The sequence below is a fragment of the Trachymyrmex cornetzi genome, unplaced genomic scaffold (assembly GCF_001594075.2).
Source record: "Trachymyrmex cornetzi isolate Tcor2-1 unplaced genomic scaffold, Tcor1.1 scaffold83, whole genome shotgun sequence".
Lineage (NCBI taxonomy): Eukaryota > Metazoa > Arthropoda > Insecta > Hymenoptera > Formicidae > Trachymyrmex > Trachymyrmex cornetzi.
Genome location: NW_017300169.1, coordinates 981,929 through 1,000,095, shown reverse-complemented (window position 1 = coordinate 1,000,095; position 18,167 = coordinate 981,929). Strand labels below are relative to the sequence as shown.

General features: G+C 31.8%; 2 protein-coding genes across 2 annotated transcripts; both read left to right on the top strand.

Moving 5' to 3' along the window:
• Window positions 1-8,876: 8,876 nt before the first annotated feature.
• Window positions 8,877-13,205, top strand: LOC108768929 (uncharacterized). The gene is made up of 3 exons (XM_018519636.1): window positions 8,877-9,054; window positions 12,463-12,622; window positions 12,685-13,205. Exons 1-3 carry the CDS (start codon window positions 8,877-8,879, stop codon window positions 13,097-13,099), a joined length of 753 nt encoding a protein of 250 aa, XP_018375138.1. The 3' UTR covers window positions 13,100-13,205.
• A 715-nt stretch (window positions 13,206-13,920) lies between these two features.
• On the top strand, window positions 13,921-17,073 carry LOC108768714 (RIB43A-like with coiled-coils protein 2). Its single transcript, XM_018519252.1, has 5 exons — window positions 13,921-13,927; window positions 15,563-15,815; window positions 15,890-15,998; window positions 16,621-16,694; window positions 16,929-17,073. Exons 1-5 carry the CDS (start codon window positions 13,921-13,923, stop codon window positions 17,068-17,070), a joined length of 585 nt encoding a protein of 194 aa, XP_018374754.1. The 3' UTR covers window positions 17,071-17,073.
• The last annotated feature ends 1,094 nt before the right edge of the window (window positions 17,074-18,167 follow it).

Here is an 18,167-nt window from a genome sequence, read left to right as displayed (position 1 = left end):
ATGAGGAGTGCCGCGAGCGCGAAAACCATCTCCCCCGTCAGCCCCACACCGGTCTCTTTCTCTCTCTCTCTCTCTCTCTCTGCCTCACTCTGTCTCTTTATCTTTCCTTCCTCGTCCCACTCGAGACTTGCCGCTCACTTGTTCCGCTATTGATATTAGGGGTCGCGTTCCCTCTCACTGCACTTCCTCCTTCCCCTTGCCAGAGCCGCCCTCCCCCCCCATCCCGCTCGTTAACTAGCTCCATCTCCCTTAGTTCCTCGGTCCACGCTCGTTTCTCCCTTTCGATCCTTTTCGCCCTTCCACCGATCGAGTATGAAACTTCCCCGTCTCGCTCTCACCCGGAAAGCTTCCCCCTCCTCGGAATCTATTCGCAGCTGTGAGTCTTACATCCTGCGTCCTGCTTCATACTTGCGCAATCGTCCTCCTTGGTGTCTCATGTCGTCTCTTGCGACACGCCGAACACCGAATCTTCATTTATTCTTCTTGTATGTACTCGCATGCGTGACGCGTTGGAGGATAAAATTGGTGGACACGAATGCTTTGTTAAATTAATTAGACCATTTTACATTTATTTTTAGAATGAATTTAGAACAAATAAATTATATATAAAGTTACTACAGTGTGTTATTATATATTGATTACGTATATACATTGATCAAGCATTGATTATTACAGTGATTTATTACAATATTTCAGCATAAAATTTTAATGATGTTAATTGGAAGAATCGTAAATATCCTAGCTGCAATTTTCAAACAACAATTTTGCCCAAAATTGTACATAAAAATCATTTGACAAATACTGATGTAAAAATAAATATTTTAAATAATTAAGTTTTGCATGTTTATTGAAACTAATGACTTTTAATAATTCCTGGTTTTGAAAACTCTAATTTCGAGTGAAAGAAACCATCCATAAATATACAGGACGTTTCTTCTAACTCAGGCACTTAAAGTATCTCTGTTATTTTTAATGATATGAAATATCAAAAAAGAAAGATTAGCTATTTAAAAAATGAACTGCGTTTATTTTTAATAAAGAAAACATAACTTTTTAAAAAAAATTATGCAATTATATATATATATATATATATATATTTTTTTTAAGAACTTTTGTATATACATTATTTACACCAATTGATTTATCTCATTATTCTGTGCATAAAAGTATTAAGATAATAAAGATATGAATAATTTACCAGAAATTTTATATTTCATATTAAAATTTGTGCGAAAATAAAGTAGAAAGTATTTCATAAATGACATATGTCATACATCATCGATTTTTTTACAGTTCTATCTTAGTACTTTTATGCAGAATAATTAAAGGAATCACATTGCGTAAAAAATCATAATTTCATTTTTTTAATTTAAATCCATAATCTTGAAATTACAATAAATATGAGCCTAAGAAAATTTGTTGTTTATCTCGTAATATTTGCTCTCTTGAAACAATTTTTCCCTTTGATGTTTTATCATATCATTCAAAATAACAGAGATATTTTAACAATATCTCAAATAATAAGACTTCAAAGAAATAAATGAAAATAAATCAATAATGCAAGAGATATTTCAAATGCTTGAGTCAAAAAAACACCCTACATACGAATTATTCAAAGGAGACCGAGTTTCTATTCATTTGCATAAACAATTTCTTTCTTCGTAAACACTGCATATTTTCCGTAAACGAATGGCTTTCCTAAGGAACGGATACATTGTGTTTTCAAAATCAATGGCCGGCACGTAAGTCACGTTTCACGCAAACAATCGCTAGGCTCATATTAGATCCAGATTAGAAATCGAAGAGATTGTGAATTGAAGATTAGAATTTGATCCATTAGAACAAAAAAATAACGATTAAAATTATCTGATTAGTTTGATTCTCTGATTAGTCAAATTTTAAATCTCATCGACTTTGTAATTGTCTGCGATTCGCAGACTATTCGCATAACCTGAATTAACATTAATAGCACGAGACAGTATAAATTAGACAGTATAAATCAGAATGAGGTAGTATGTATATATACAAGGAGACAGTATACCTAGAACATAAATTATAATAAGATTAAAATAAAATTAAATTACGAGTAGAGGTCATTTTAAGAAAAATTGTAATGATATCATTCGATACAGTTTTGACGATGATTTCGTGATGAATTCTTGATGATTTTTAAGTGATTTCTTAGTTAAAGTCACTTAAAAATATATGAAGATTTCATCACAAAATCATCGTCAAAAGTAAATCGAATGACGTCACTATAATTTTTTCTAAAATTTACTTTTATCCCATACAGTATATAAGCTCGCAGTAACATTACTCCAATATTGCTGCAATATTACGGGAACGTTGCAATGTTGCTGCAATATTGTTGCAATAATCTGTGCTGTGTCATGTGTGGGACTTGATGTTATTTTAATTTTATTATCATATGTTTTGGGTATATACTTACTTTTCCGAATTTTGATAAAATCGTTCGAGGACAGGCTCTATTTATAGAATCTCTATCTGCGACATAATTTGCATCGCGCGGTAAGAAAGTCCACGAGGTCATCACGGGAATCGCTCAATAATATTAGTATCATAATAATGAAGACAATAATCGAATTCCCAAAATTCAATAAAAACAGATTGATAGTTAAAAAGAGTTAGAAGGTTAAGAGTCGACAATAAGTAAACAATGATAATAAATTGTAATAATAAAAAATGCTTTATAATAGTTAAACGACGTATAAAGTTAAAGTCACAACTATTAAAGAATTGTTTATTACAATTTATGCATTGTTTACTACACCAACTCTCTAATCTGTTGTTATTAAACGTTAATAACTTAAGCATTTCCCGAATACGTGGCGCTAAGCGCTTTCGGATATACGGGCTAATTCGAAGTTCAAGAACGACGCAAAATCAAAGGTGTGCTACCTCCTCAAACTTGACATGCGTGATGCGAGACGTACATCGGACGATACGAATGCCCGCATCCCATTGGTCGGTGGATCAATGCGCGCGACTTGACGGCGAATCGTTCCTGCGTTCGAATAAGCGGCTAATGGGCACTTACAATCCCTTGTAATCCTCGTAATTGCGCTCAAAGTCCTACTTACGCATGTGAGTGTGTCGTGTTGTATTATTTATATTTCGATTCATACATTCGTGCGCGCGGAAGTCCCATTTGCCACGACGTTCGCACGTGAAATTCACATCACGACGAATCTACGACTTGTCTAGCTTTCCGATAAAAGAGAACTTTTGCAGAAACAATTTATTTCCGTCTCTTTATTTATTCATATTATTTTTCGTTTTTATATCCCTTCGTCGATCATGAGAAATTTTGCATTTTTCACCAATAGTCTGGGTCTTTAAGGTTCAATGCAAATTTTTATATTGTTCCAAACTGCACGAAAATCTGAAAAAAATTTTGCATATTTGTGAAAGCTTTAATAAGCTTTTACTAGAAGTCGTATTATGTTTTGTTTATTTTTTTACAGATTGAAATTTATCTATCAAATTTACAATCAAAATATCGATTGCTATCGACTGTGTCTCTGTGTGAAATACCGAATTATTATTATTTTATTATATATATGGTTATTATTATATTATTGTTGTTGTTATTATTATTATTATTTTGGTTATTACTACCATTATTACTAGCGCAGAATCAGATATAAAATATATATTCATAACAGAAATATCTAACCACTAAGGTCTGCTTTGACCGAATTAGGATTTCTCTTTTTTATTTAATTAGATTTATTTTTATTGGTCCAAATTCATATCGTAATTGATTATTTTATTGACATTTCTATTTTTCAGATTAATATTATATTTCTTATGTACAAATTATAGGAATATAAAATTGTTTGACCTTTCAATAATTATCCTTCATACTGATGAAATGTTTGATTTTTCATTACTTTTTCTATTTATTATAGTAATTTTATTTGCTTATCCCTCTTTTAGTGAGTAAAAAACATTGGTACTTTAAGCTGGGTTGTTCTATCTTTCGATAAACTTTAGCTCACTGTCTTACTCTTTTACTCTCTTATGCTCTTACTCTTTTACTCGTTTGTTTATCCAGTAGATAAATTATCACATAGTTTATCCGAAGATGGAACAACCGGCGTTAGTGTTAAAAGTCAAATTTGGCCGGCGAAGGGTTCAGTTTACATTCTATTCTTTTAACTATGTGAATATCACATTACTGTTGAAAATATTGCTTCGATTAATCTAATCTTCAATTCTAAGCGATTTTTAGACGGACAACGATTCGAACGATTTTCTTTCAATAAATAAAAAAATTAAGCGATCGAAATATGTGAAATGTTTCAATGCGGATATGAGGGACGTTGAAATCAGTTGAAACTCTACGACGCGCTGCTGATCGCGGTGGCGTCGATTTCGGCCGCGATCCGCAACGCCCGCCGCGGTCGATAACGGTGCGGTGGAAACGCGTCGACGTTGCCGTAATCGCGCGCACACGTTCGTAGGACACGGCGACGATGTCGCGTAGCAACACGTGAATTCCGACACCAACGACGGTGGCTTGGCAACGTCGCGGCGGCGCGAATTCCGCATTCGCCGCGTCGAGGGGTGTATCTCTCGATGCGAACCGGCTGGAACGCGCGTTCACCGATGGCACCGATACATCGACGCGATGACGACATTTAATTCTTCCTGAAGGAAACCAAGCCAGACAGTCGCGATAACGTCGAAATGACGTTAAAATGATTCATGATTGAAAAGTAACTTTGAACTGGCCTGGTGATTTGTTTCAACATTCGAACTTTAAAGATTCGAAATTTCAATATTAAAATCAAATCTTCGAATATTGAAATAATAATTGTATAATTTTGGTGCTCCGAAGACTGTGTCGAAGAATAAAAAATATATAATTATTAATTAATTTCATATAGTTAATAGCAACGAATTACTAATAATAAATGCTAATAATAAATTATTCGCAGAATTAAGATTCTCATTAATATCAGATTATTAATATTAAAAATATTTATTAACATTAAAAATTATTAAATTGCTTGTTAATCAATAATGTGACATATTATTCTAATTCTGCTCATGATTGCGTTTTAAAACCAAAAAATATTTGGACGCGCGGTTTGTAGAATCGGATTTGTATATAAATTCACACAGAAATATTTAAGCATTTAGGGTCTCTTTCATCAACCTCGGTTAAGTTAACCGACGGTTATATAGGACCCATTTAGGCCCAGTTTTAGAACTCATTATTACTCACTATTACTCATTATTACTTAAAATAAGTTAAACCTCGGTTAAAAGTTAACCATGAGTTGTGAAACTGGGTCTAAGGCCCGTTTCTACCAACGTAGATTAACTTTAATTTCGATTCAACTTGTTCTTTGTCTTTTTCTAGTTCTAAAGATTAGAGAAAGACGAAGAGTAAGTTGAACCGAAATTAAAGTTAATCTACATTGGTGGAAATGGGCATAAATGAGTCTCATGTAAGCGTCGATTAACTTAACTGAGGTTGATGAAAGAGACTCTAAAATCCACTTTGACCGAATATATAGGATTTCTCTTGTTTAATTTGATTTAATTATAACAAATATATCGTTATAAAAAAAGTATATAAATATATTTACGAATATATTTTCGTTATTTTCTATTTGCACAAACACATTTTTCAAAACTCACATCATCGAAGTTATCAAAAATAATTCTACTTTAACGGTAATTTTCAGAGCGCAATCGGAAAGATGTGCTTGGATCCGATTAAATTCTCTGTTTTGTTAATATTTTTCATCTAATTTATAAAATGCAGCAATTAATAAGAATAAAAGCAGCAATTAAGAAGAAATAAGATGAAATTTCTTTCTCTACTTATTCATAAATGAAAAAATAAACAATTCAACAAATAAATAATCATTTTAATGTTTACGAGGACATTTTGTTTTGCTTGGAAAACATCTCGGGAAGAGGCTTATTTGAAGATACTTATTTGGTTCCTTGCATCTTTATGTTATTCGCGAGAGGAACGGCAAGACCGATGCATAAAGCGACGTCTACAATGAAATTTTAAAGAATAAAGCTTAAGCTTAAGCCTTAAGCCATAAAAAAATTGACCAATCACAGTCGAATGTGAAAAAATAATCGTCTATAGATCTGTTTTCTATAACGGAACTAGTGTACACTTTTGGAACTTCAAGTAAGGTACATACATATATGTATTTGATATTTGTTGAAAACGAGAAAGAGAGTTTTAGTGCAGCCTGGTGCAGGAAAAAAACAGATCTTAATTAGTCAATTTCTTAAGGCTTAAAGTTTAAGTTTTACGTCTTAAAATCTCATTGAAAACGCCGCTTAACGAGATACAATATCTTTATGCTCATTCACTCTACCACTTGTACCGAAATATGTCTTTCGTGGTCACCGTCTTCTATTTTTGAAACTCCCTGCCGAGATGAAGTTGTCCCCCCTCTTATTTCGATACACTCACTTCGTCGTTTCTTCATTCATTTGGTAACTTCATGTATCCACATCCGAGATATCCGTTTCGCTGTTATCTTAAATTTTAAAATAATAATACAAGAAAAAAAGTTAAAATATTAGGAAGAAAAGAAAAACTTAAAGCATTTTCTTTTCTTTCTTTTTTGATTCTTTTTTTTTCTTGTATTGTCCACGTATGTCTCAGGTTTTGCTTTCTAGCTAAACTGTTCATTCAACTTGCAATTAGATTTGGACTGTTTTATTAACTTTAGTAATCTCTGCTGCTATTACTATTCGCGAAACACTTATGTTAATGTTATTTGTACAGTTGTAATCTTTTTGCACTTGTTTCGCACTTTACGGAAAATTGCAACGAGATGTACATTTAACGGATCATTTTATTTTAAAATGAAATACAAAACTCTTAATTCATATTAAATTGTATGCTTATAAATGTCTAACAGTAACTCTACTGGCGAATGCTTTTATTAGGTTGCTGCGGCAAAAATGGAAGTACGAGAGATTCTAGAAAGCTATTAATGACTCTATTACGACTAGTATTTAACTTCAAGGAACTATAATATACTTCAAAAAACTATGTTTTCAATTTTAAGATGTTTATTAGCATCATTATTAAATTGATGATCAATTTAACTTGTGTATTATTATTTCAATTTCAGTTTATGATTGCGTTTCTTTCAAATAACTGATACACATTATCGCTATATAGTTGATGTTATTGGAAGATATATTTAAAATTTATATAAAATATATTATTAGGTATCAAAATCCAGCATTGGCTATATTGACGTTTTTTTGTTTATTTGATTCTGTCGATTTTATTTGGCAATTAAAACGAGCAGGCGTGCGTTGGCAGAAAAAGTAAAAATTGTGAAAAAATAGCTTTTTTTTACTGCAAAAAATGGAAATCTAGTAGTCTTTCGAAAGCTATTAGGTCTGTTCGCGTTTTCTTCTCATAACATTCTAAGTTCAGAATTTTTTAATACCGTATTTTTTCATATTTGTAAAAATAAGAAAATGTACTAAAAAAAAAAAAGTTGATGAAAAATTCTGAAAAAATTCTTAAAGTTTTATGAGAAAAAAATTAATAATTTTTGTCTCTTACAGTTTTTCTGTAAAGTTGATAGTATTTGAGTACAGAATTATTGAAGACCAATTTTCGGCAATTTTTAGTAATTAATATCTTGTTAACTATTGCAAAAATTGCAAAATGGTAAAGGACTTTTCGACTCAGTTTAATCCGCTCTACCTGTCCATGAAATATTTGGCGATTATTTTGGGACACCCTGTATATTAAATCATCCGGTACTCGAAAAAAAAAAAATACTAAGATTTTAATTAAGTCCAGAAAATATTCGAATCCAGATTCGATTCTTTACTAAAATGAATACAAGTTACTCGAGTCTCGAAATAAACGACTTGTCATTACTATCAACTAACAACTAATAATTACGAGAAGTTATTCAATATTTTCGATTTGATTTAGCATGTACGACCAAGCACGTTCTTGTGGAAACGTAAACACCATGAAAAAAACAGTCCTTTCTGACCTTTCTGTCGGTTGACGCGCGAATCGCGATGCCCGGCGCGCTTCCGAGATGTGAATTTCTGCGCGCGAACGTTTCCATACGCCTCGTGCGGCCGTGTGCGTGTGCGTGCGCGTGTGCGTGCATACGCACGTGCATATGTACACGCTTGGCGCGGCGCGGCGCGACGCGGCGACGCGATTCCGCCGTTCTTTCGGCCTGCTCTCGACTCGACCCACGACCACGCACCGCGCACCACGGACCACGGACCACGGCCCTCAACGGCCTCGCCGACCGGCGGCGCCGGTCTGGCAACGTCGCGGGCGGCATAGATTCCGCTCCGCAACCGCAACCGCACGTTTGCCGCCGGGCCGCCATGATACCCGAAGCCGTGCTGGCCGTGCAACGGTTTCTCCGCAGTGACGCGCAAGCCGCTGCCGACGACGCGACACGATAACGTTGGACGAGCAACACGACAGCGGCTGTTCCGTTTGCTAATTTCGATAAATTCACTTTCGCGTATTATTACCGATTAATAAAATAATCGAATCCGGTGACCATCGTGGTCTTTGTGGCTGGAAGGAATCGATGGTGTTGATCCACCGTCGATCTTGATCTCTTTTTCGAAAGTTTGAATTATCTGCGAAGAATTCGAAAGATTATTTCGCCACTGTCATTATCTGAGACTCATTAAAAGACTTTCGTTCGATAGGGACTTTATCGATCTTTGATTTCGAAAGAGATTTTGGAAAGTACTATCGAATCGAATCGTTGTATCTGCACGAGGTGCAAGATCGAGTTGCGAAGCGGAAGGACAGTCACGAGCGAGTATAATTGAAGAAAAGAAAATTTTTCGGTAGCTCTATGAACATGTTCGACACGGAGAGGTTCATCGAGGAAATAGAAAGGCGGCCGGCGATCTACGATGTGAATCGCGGCGAGTACAACGACCGTAACGCCAAGATGACCGCGTGGGACGAGGTCTGCCAGGTGATGGTACCGAATTGGGCGCGCTTGACGGACGAGGAGAGAAACGTCGAAGGTATATGGCAATTGGCATGGCTGCACCACGATTGATCGATCCGAATTCCTTCAGCAACCGAAACACTGAATTGCAGCGGAAATCCAGAAACTTAGAACTGTCGCGAATCGATATTTTCCGCGCGATCGAATAATAGAGCTATTTCATTGAAGAGGTTTTTAAAAAAGATTTAAAAAAGATGTTCTAAGTGGGAAAGGTTTGGACAAAGACGTCTCCACGTGGTTTCTAGTTTTGATAAAGAAAATGGAGGGAAAACGCAGTGTGGTTTTGATATATTAATTAGATGGCGTTGTTATATAGTGTTTTATTAAATTTTTACTTTGAGGATTGACAGAATAGACAATAGGTCTATTCTTTTTAGCTAAAGTTCTTGCACAGTTCATTCTTCTTGTTTTCTCCATGTTGGAAAGAAAAAAGAAAAGGTGAATCGTGCAAGAAGTTCAGCTAAAAAAAATAGGCCTTATGAAGACGGAAATGAATTTCTTTATGCTGAAATTATAACTAAAATATTACATGAATATAGCGTTTTAATTGCGTATTCGTGATCAGGAAGGTCACCTGAAGGCTCATACAGAGTGATTTTTTTGAGGAAAAGAAGCAAAATAAAAATTCATTACGATATTTCCTGATGTGTACTATAATGCACTTAAGGTGCATATAATTTTATTTATTAAAACTTTTCAAGAATTAATTTGGAAAATCCGGTTTTGTACGCGTTTTCATAGCTTCAAAAAAAAAAAAAAAAAACCAAAAAGGTCTCATGACGTGATATTCTAGAAGAGAAAATATAATCATAAAAACATGAATCTCTGTATCGTAAATAAGAAGCTATATCATTTTATAATGTTTTTAACAGCGAAATTGCAAAATTTGGCTCTTTAATAGGCTTCATAAAATATAAGCCAAAACAAGTTTCATGGCAAAATATTTCTTCTAGAGTGCAAATATGTAGCTGCATCACAAATGAGGTGTAAACGAGTCGGTTTATCACTTCTGTCGACCCTTCCTTTAGACTCTGTATGTATTGTAACGTATATTTAACCTGAAGACATTATTCATTGAAATTATTTAGTTCTATCGACGTTATTTGAAATCTAATGTACATCAACAGATATATAAAATGAGGAAAGAATCTATCAATAAAATATAATAAAAAAGCCCATCAGAGCCTACATCAGCCGTTCGGCACAGAAAAACTTTATTTTCGTGTGAATATAATAAAATCCATATATACGTTTCAACCCTTCAGTTTGATAACATTCCGTAATAACAGAACATAGAATTAGTCATCAGCATGAATTTGATTGGGAAAATGTCAAGATATTAGACGAGGAAAGGGTGCTCAATAAAAGATTGATTTCGGAAATGATTCATATAAAGCAACAGAAACAAAATTTGAATTTACAGAATGATACGTATACTTTAGACCCACCATATTTGGATTTGTTTGCGGAATCGTGACATTGTTTCCCCCCTTTGTTCTTATTGTTATTTTTATTTTCATTTCAATAATTACGTGACTTTATTATTTCGACTCTCATTTCGTCTATGACTGTTGACACCACAAGACCTTTACTTCGAGTCGTAAGAAACGCTTACATGTAAGTTAATAAAATTAAAATTCAGATTAATTATTTTAATAATTCTCTAATTGTTCGTTTTTCTAGTTTTTTTTTCTTTTGAATGACTACATAGTAAATCTAACAATTTGATGAGCGATGTGATTCTACTTTTTGATGCAATATATTTGACTCCGTTTTGATTTATGTAAGTTATTATTTTATTATTGTATCAGTTAATATATTTTTGATAATCATTTGGCTATACTTTACATAGCTAATTTGGCATTTGGATAAAGAAGAATGAGCTAAAATGGTCAAGAATCACCTTTTTGGAATTTGCGTTAAATATGTAATCTAGATTTATATGTTATATTGAGATAAGGACCCAAACTGAAGGGTTGAATATATACGGATTTTGTTATATTCACACGAAAATAAAGTTTTTCTGTGCATTCGAACAGCTGATGTGGGCTCTGATGTAGGCTTTTTTATTAAATTCTAATGTACATGTTGAAAAAATAGTTAAAATTAAAAAAATTTTTTTAGTATAAATTACTTATTAAAATGTCCTTAAATTAAATTAAAAATTTAACATGGTTCTATTAAAATCAGGTCTGAAGAGGAGATAAAGATATTTATGAAAAAAATGCTTTGATACATTATTGTTCCTTTTAAAATCATAATTCGTTCACTGAGAAAAAAGTTCTTAGTATTTGTGACCATCATAATTAAATTATGGTTATTACTGCTACAATGTTAATAATAACTATATGTATGGATTAAATTATAATATTTTTTCATAGTCATTTTTAAAGCCTACCAGTATTTTATATGATTATTCCAAAAAATGATTATAAAATATAGTTACATTATTGTAATTGTAATAATTTTTATGGTATATATAATAATAATTAAGTAATTATTTTCGATACCAATTATATATATTTATTGATAGAACTGCATCATATAGTTATTATTATTAAACTTATAGTTGTAATAACTATAATTATAATAATTCCCAAATAACACAGCATCTACAAAGCGTTAAAAACATGTATATATTTTTTAGCGCTTTGTAGGCACTGCTATGCTACTTGAGTGTACATGTAATTATACGTATAGCTATAAATACCAAAAATTTTTCTCCCAGTGTACACGAACATAGTTAAAATTACACAATTGTAAAATCTGTGTTAAATGTAACATACTTTATATAGTTCAAACGGTTTTAAATTTTTGCATTAATTTGACTTGTGTAGTCATCACAGAATGACTACACAAATAATACAAACTTTATATAAAAATTAATACAAAAAATGTAACATTTACACAATTTGGAAACAAATTGTGGAAGTATATTTTTTCAGTAAAGCATATTTTTTTCAGTTACCGTTAAAAAAATATATATAAATTTAAATATATATTTGTTATTATTTGTTCACTTATTTATAAATTGCGTCATTTTAACTAATTGTAAGAAATGTTCAATATCAATTTAACAAAATATTTAAATAACATAATTATATATTAAATTAATATTCGAGTATGTTAAAAATTCAACAAGAAAATTTTAACTAAAAAAATGAAGAACACGAAGGAACTCTACCCAGCAAAAAATTTGTACTACAAAACTTTTGTACTTATATCAAAACAAATGCAAAATATTTTTACCGTGTAGAATCCCTTCATATTTTTCATTTTTTCTAGCTAACGAAGAAATTAGGGGAAGCAAAATAAACTTTTCAAAAATCTTATAAAAAATTCCCTAAATATATGAACATTATTATTCTGTTATTTTATATCTTATAGAAGAAAATTGTAACTGTTGGTTCATGATTATTTTTAGAAAAAAATTTACGCGGAAAATGGAGGAATATACGAGATTATTTTATGAAAGAGCTGAAACTTCAGAAATCGCACAAATCTGGGCCCGCTGGACGAAAACGGAAGAAATACATGTACTTTGATCGATTACTGTTCCTCATGCCAACAGTGGAGAACAAAAGGTATCAACTGTCGTCAGAAGCGACAAACGATCGATAATAACGCTATTTTAACCTTGTTTTAGGATGTCCACGAGCATCAATCTTCCTTGCAAATCGGAGGAAAGCGAGGGCGAGGTGGATAATCCTGTGATCGAGGAGTACGATCCCCTTACACACGGCGGTGCCTCTATAACAGGTACCTCTATAACAGGTAGCCGCGAGTATCTTCAGACGGGTACACCCTCGTACAAGGTGTGCCCGCGTTATTCGAAACAGCTGTGCGAGACATCCTTCACGCCCTTCGACAACGAAATACATGACATCCTCTCCTCGCACAGCAGTCAACGCGTTACCCTCGACGAGGATGACTACGACAAGATGTTTCTCCTCTCGCTGCTGCCAATCATCAGACAGGTGCCGGAGGAGAAAAAGCTGGACGTTAGGATACAGATGCAGCAAGTTCTGGCCATGGCGCTCCGCCCGTCTGACAACAAATAAACCGTTCAGCGTACGTGGTTTTTTTTAGCAAGAGAAGATAATCAAAATGTGCAGTGAATAGAAAAAGTTTTTGCAGCGACTTATTTACATTATAAATATCTCGTGATTTAGCCTGTTTGAGCCTATTTTCTTGGAGACATTAATTATCTTTATACGTTCTAGTGGAAATTTTGAATGGAAATTGTTAGTCTAAGATTTTATTCTAAAATTTAATGAATATGCATATATAATATAGAAACTATTTCGTTTACTGTGACTTAACGTGACTTTGCAAGGTTTACGCTCGGCAAAGTACTTTGTTATTTTTTATTATGTAAGCATCGATAATTATAGTATGTTCACGACATAATTAAGGTAATTGCACAAAAAATGTAAACTACACATACATATGTAAATCTAATGAGAACGCTATGTTGAAATAATCATGATTATAGAATATTCTAGGATACTTAATATAAATTTTATACAAAGTAAATATGAATATAAATACTGCGTCTGTGATATATTAAGCTCTATTTGACAATCGAAGAGATGAGGACGTCATACGTGTAATATGATAAATATATATATATATATTTATAATATATATATTAAGATATATATATATATCTTAATATATTAAGATGATTCAACTGAAATCAATTGAAATATATGTCGCACGTCTTATTCTGCAAGTTCCTATTTCCCAGCTCCGCATTGTATTTTATATTTCAAAAAAATGTTTCATGAATTTTAGGACGTCTTAATGATGTCTTATAAAACGTTTCAATGTTCTTTAGGTTATTTTATTAATATAAATATTAATTATAGAACAATCAATAATGTACAGTATGTAAATAATAATACTGATTTTAAATTTTGGCGTAAAGAACATCTTTATTATTGTTTATTTAAAACAAAAATATATATATAATACAAAAATACATGTTGAATTTGACCTTTCGCGTGTTCTAAATGGTCCACTCAAGTTTTTGTGTTAATTTAAAACAATATAAATATGTTAAACTAATGTAGCAAAAATTTTACATAAATTGTAACTCGCAAAATGCAACATTTTGACACAATTTGGAAACAAATTGTGGAGGAATATACTTTTTAATCAAATTAACATTTATAATATGTAAAATTAAAAGATTTTATCTATTTATCTTAGAATTTGTGTATTAAAATTATATTATTTTTATGTATTTGTTTACTTACTCATAAATTGTGTTATTTTAACACCGAGATATTAAATATCAATTTAATACAAAATATTCAGATAATAATTACATTATCTTGAATTAACACTTGAGTATGTTAAAAATTCGTCAAAAATTTTAACAAGCATCAGTTTTAACACTGATACATTGAAAAATTTTTTGATTAAAAATGGACGAATCAGAATTGCTCGGTTACTAGAATTTTAGAATTTTAAAATAATACCAGAATTCTGGTTAATATAATATGTATATTGCCGAAAAATTACAATTTTTTTTGCGCAGTTATCATTTCCATTGATAATCAAATTCGGATAACATTAAAATCACAGTTTTAAATAAAAAACTAGTATTATTAAGTTTTAAACATATATACATGTCTATGAAACCAATAAATCACGTATTATCAGTTTCTTACTCTTAAGCCCGATTGCACCAACTTACTTTGATTTTAAGTGAGGCTTAAAATCAAAGTAAGTCTCTCTGTTTCTTTTTCGCTTTAAAACGAGACAGAGAGAGTTTTAAGTTACGCTTAAAGTCAAAGTAACGTTGGTGCAACCGGACCTTAATCACTTAAATTTTAACAGTCACGCAAACTTCCATAAGCGCTGACTGTCTTTAATAGTATTTCGTCGGTGTGAGTGTATAAAATATTTTTTATAGTGCAGTAGGTGACTATTTCCAGGGGAAGAAAATTGAATGATACAAATAAATACTAACCCAAAATTTTTTAAATAAAATTTCATGCATTTAAATATTACAGAACTACAACTATATTAGAACTGAATAGAATTGAAACAATTATAATTTACGCTACGTCGTTGCCAAGATGCTTTTTCCTTTTTCAGAGATTGCAAATGTTTCTGGGATATTAACTTTGTCAAGGAGAATCAATATGATCAAAAGCAATTATAATAATAAATCGGCCACATACAGATATACATAATAATAGACACCGCATTATGTTTTTGCACAGTCCACATCTACTTCGTGGGATATAAAAGTCGCCTACGCGATTCTTTCGTGGTCGATGAATAAATTTTATAACATTATCGTGCAAAATGCTATGATAATTTGCCCTGATAACCATAAAAAAGTTGCCATCGATTTCTTTTTATTCCTCCCTCTACTTCCTTCCGCTGTATTTTAACTCAGCATTAATTCCTCTCTCTTACCAGATTCCGCGACCGCTTCCCTGGCCCTTACATCCTTCAATGCTTCACGATGGTTTCGCGGAATTTATTCTGGCTCGATTAATTGCAAGCCGAGAAGCAACAGCAGCATCGCGGTCACTGCGAAGCCGTTCAAGATGACGAGGACAAGAAAGCGGAAATCTATAATCACGTGACTGGAGATTTCCTTACCGAGGCTAGGGAACAGGCCGAGAGCACCCACGGTCCGCACAAGCCGTTGACGGACCGATACAAGGGCATGACTACAGACGAGTTGAAAGTCTTCAGAAATGCTCAGTTGCAACAAATGGAGGAGATCCATGTTAGTATGAGCGGAGGAATTACGTTTTAACGTATCAACAATCCTATCAATCTACACTGAGAAAAAATTTAAATCTTAATATACATTTTTTCAATAGTATTATCCGCGGTCCGCACAAGCCGTTGACGGACCGATACAAGGGCATGACTACAAACGAGTTGAAAGTCTTCAGAAATGCTCAGTTGCAACAAATGGAGGAGATCCATGTTAGTACGATCGGAGGAATTACGTTTAAACGTATCAACAATCCTATCAATCTATACTGAGAAAAAATTTAAATCTTAATATACATTTTTTCAATAGTATTAACATTTACTTATAGTAAATAAATATTTAGTAAAAAAATTATAGTTAAATCAAATTAATGATTCTTATACCAAATGAATGTACGTTTACATTTAATAAATATTTAGTCAGCAAATAAATATTTATTAAAATTTAATACATTTTTTTCAGTATAGCTCTATTTAGTTGTTCAATATAAAATGTTAAAAAGATTCCGATTTCGAGTAAAAATTTTACTTGAATATCTGATTCAAATCAGATATTATTTATACATATAATCATTTTAAATTGTAAATGACAATATACGACAACTGTACACAAAAACTGTATATGCGTCATTGATTATTGACGACATCACGGCTGATTCATTACACGCATTATTAATATACATGTGTTTAAAATAAAGTTTCTTTATTTGATGTATTTCAGATATTCATCGGCTTTTATAAATCTACACAGAGCTATTAATTTTAAGAATATGAGAAAACTTGTTTTTTACAGAAAATCAGTTGAAATTCTCAGGAAGAGAAAAGCATATAAGAGTCTTGGGATCTCTTAATGGATTCGCACCTTCAAACCGCATATTCGTATGATCGCAAATTAAATATAAAAAAATCGTAAAATCCTAAAATAATTTCGTATTTAATTTCCTTCTTTAAATATCATTTAAAAAATATTTAAGTATATTTTATATAACGAGATTATTTTTAATGACATATATTTTGAATAAAAACCGTGATTTTTTAACTTGCTCCTTTAAAAATTCTTCGATATTAATGAATTCTTTTATATTCAGTATTTGTACACGTAAATAACACTTTAAATGCTACATTATATTTGTATTTCTCTAGGGAGGTCAATAAAAAAATTGCGGAGAAGAATTTGTGGCTTGCTGAGCAACAGAAGCAACATCAAGAATACCTGAACCGCTTCGTTTATAAGCATCAACCAACACCCGACTTCTATGAGCAGTTTAATAAAGGAACACGTTGAATGCAATCGCAATTTTTGCGTACAATGTACTTTTTAAAGAGAGAAAGATTAATGTAATAGTTACAGTGTAGACTTTTGCATAATGCATAATGCATGGTGTATAAGCAAATCGACCAATTAAAATTCTGCTTTTTCATAAAATGGTTGGAAAGGAAGGATTTTGATTGGTTGATTTGCTTATGCACTATGCATTATGCGTTAAAAAACTTCAAATAAATAAAAAATAATTTCGTAGATTTCTATCTTTCTCTTTTGTAGATCTATCCACTAAATCCTACCACAACGACAGAGTAGATGAGCACATTATAGACTTTTTAGTTACTACAATTAAATATTTTCTATATATATAGTTGTACAAAAATTATAACTAATAAAATATATTTTAATTTATAAATTAAATTTGAATTTATCGCGATTAACAACAAAAACATTATTTTAATATTATTGTGATATTATCCAATGTCGGTAATATAAAAATGTGTTGCTCTATTGATATTCAATCCCTGTCGATAAGTTATCATAATTGGTAAATTAGAATTTATATAGATTTTGATGACCAATCAATAAAAATGTACAATATTGATATCATTGAATTTATGATATCACAATAATGCTCGTAAATATGCGCAGATTCAGTCATAAAAATACAATGCAGAGCTGGGAATTAGAAACTTGCAGAATAAGATAAGCGATATATATTTCAATTGATTTCAGTTGAATCATCTTAACATGATAAGATTGCGTTACACGTATGACGTCCTCGTCTCTTTGGTTATCAAGTAGACCTTACTATATCACAGACGCAGTATTTATATTCATATTTACTTTGTATAAAATTTATATTAAGTATGCTAGAATATTTTATAATTGATTATTTCAACATAGCGTCCTCATTAGATTTACATGTATTTGTAGTTTAAATTTTTTGTGCAATTACTTTAATTGTATCGTGAACATGCTATATCTACAATTATCGATGCTTACATAATAAAAAATACCAAAGTACTTTGTCGAACTTAAACCTTGTAAACGTTAAAACATAGTAAACGAAATAGTTTCTATATTATATATGCATATCCTTTAAATGTTAGAATCTT

Excerpts from the sequence above, each read along its gene's own strand:
- LOC108768929 (XM_018519636.1), top strand. The coding sequence starts at position 8,877 with ATGAACATGTTCGACACGGAGAGGTTCATCGAGGAAATAGAAAGGCGG. Across the intron at positions 9,055-12,462 it reads CGAGGAGAGAAACGTCGAAG|AAAAAAATTTACGCGGAAAA; the intron begins GTATATGGCAAT and ends GATTATTTTTAG. Across the intron at positions 12,623-12,684 it reads CCAACAGTGGAGAACAAAAG|GATGTCCACGAGCATCAATC; the intron begins GTATCAACTGTC and ends ACCTTGTTTTAG.
- LOC108768714 (XM_018519252.1), top strand. Across the intron at positions 15,816-15,889 it reads AGTATGAGCGGAGGAATTAC|TATTATCCGCGGTCCGCACA; the intron begins GTTTTAACGTAT and ends TTTTTTCAATAG. Across the intron at positions 16,695-16,928 it reads AAATTAAATATAAAAAAATC|GGAGGTCAATAAAAAAATTG; the intron begins GTAAAATCCTAA and ends GTATTTCTCTAG.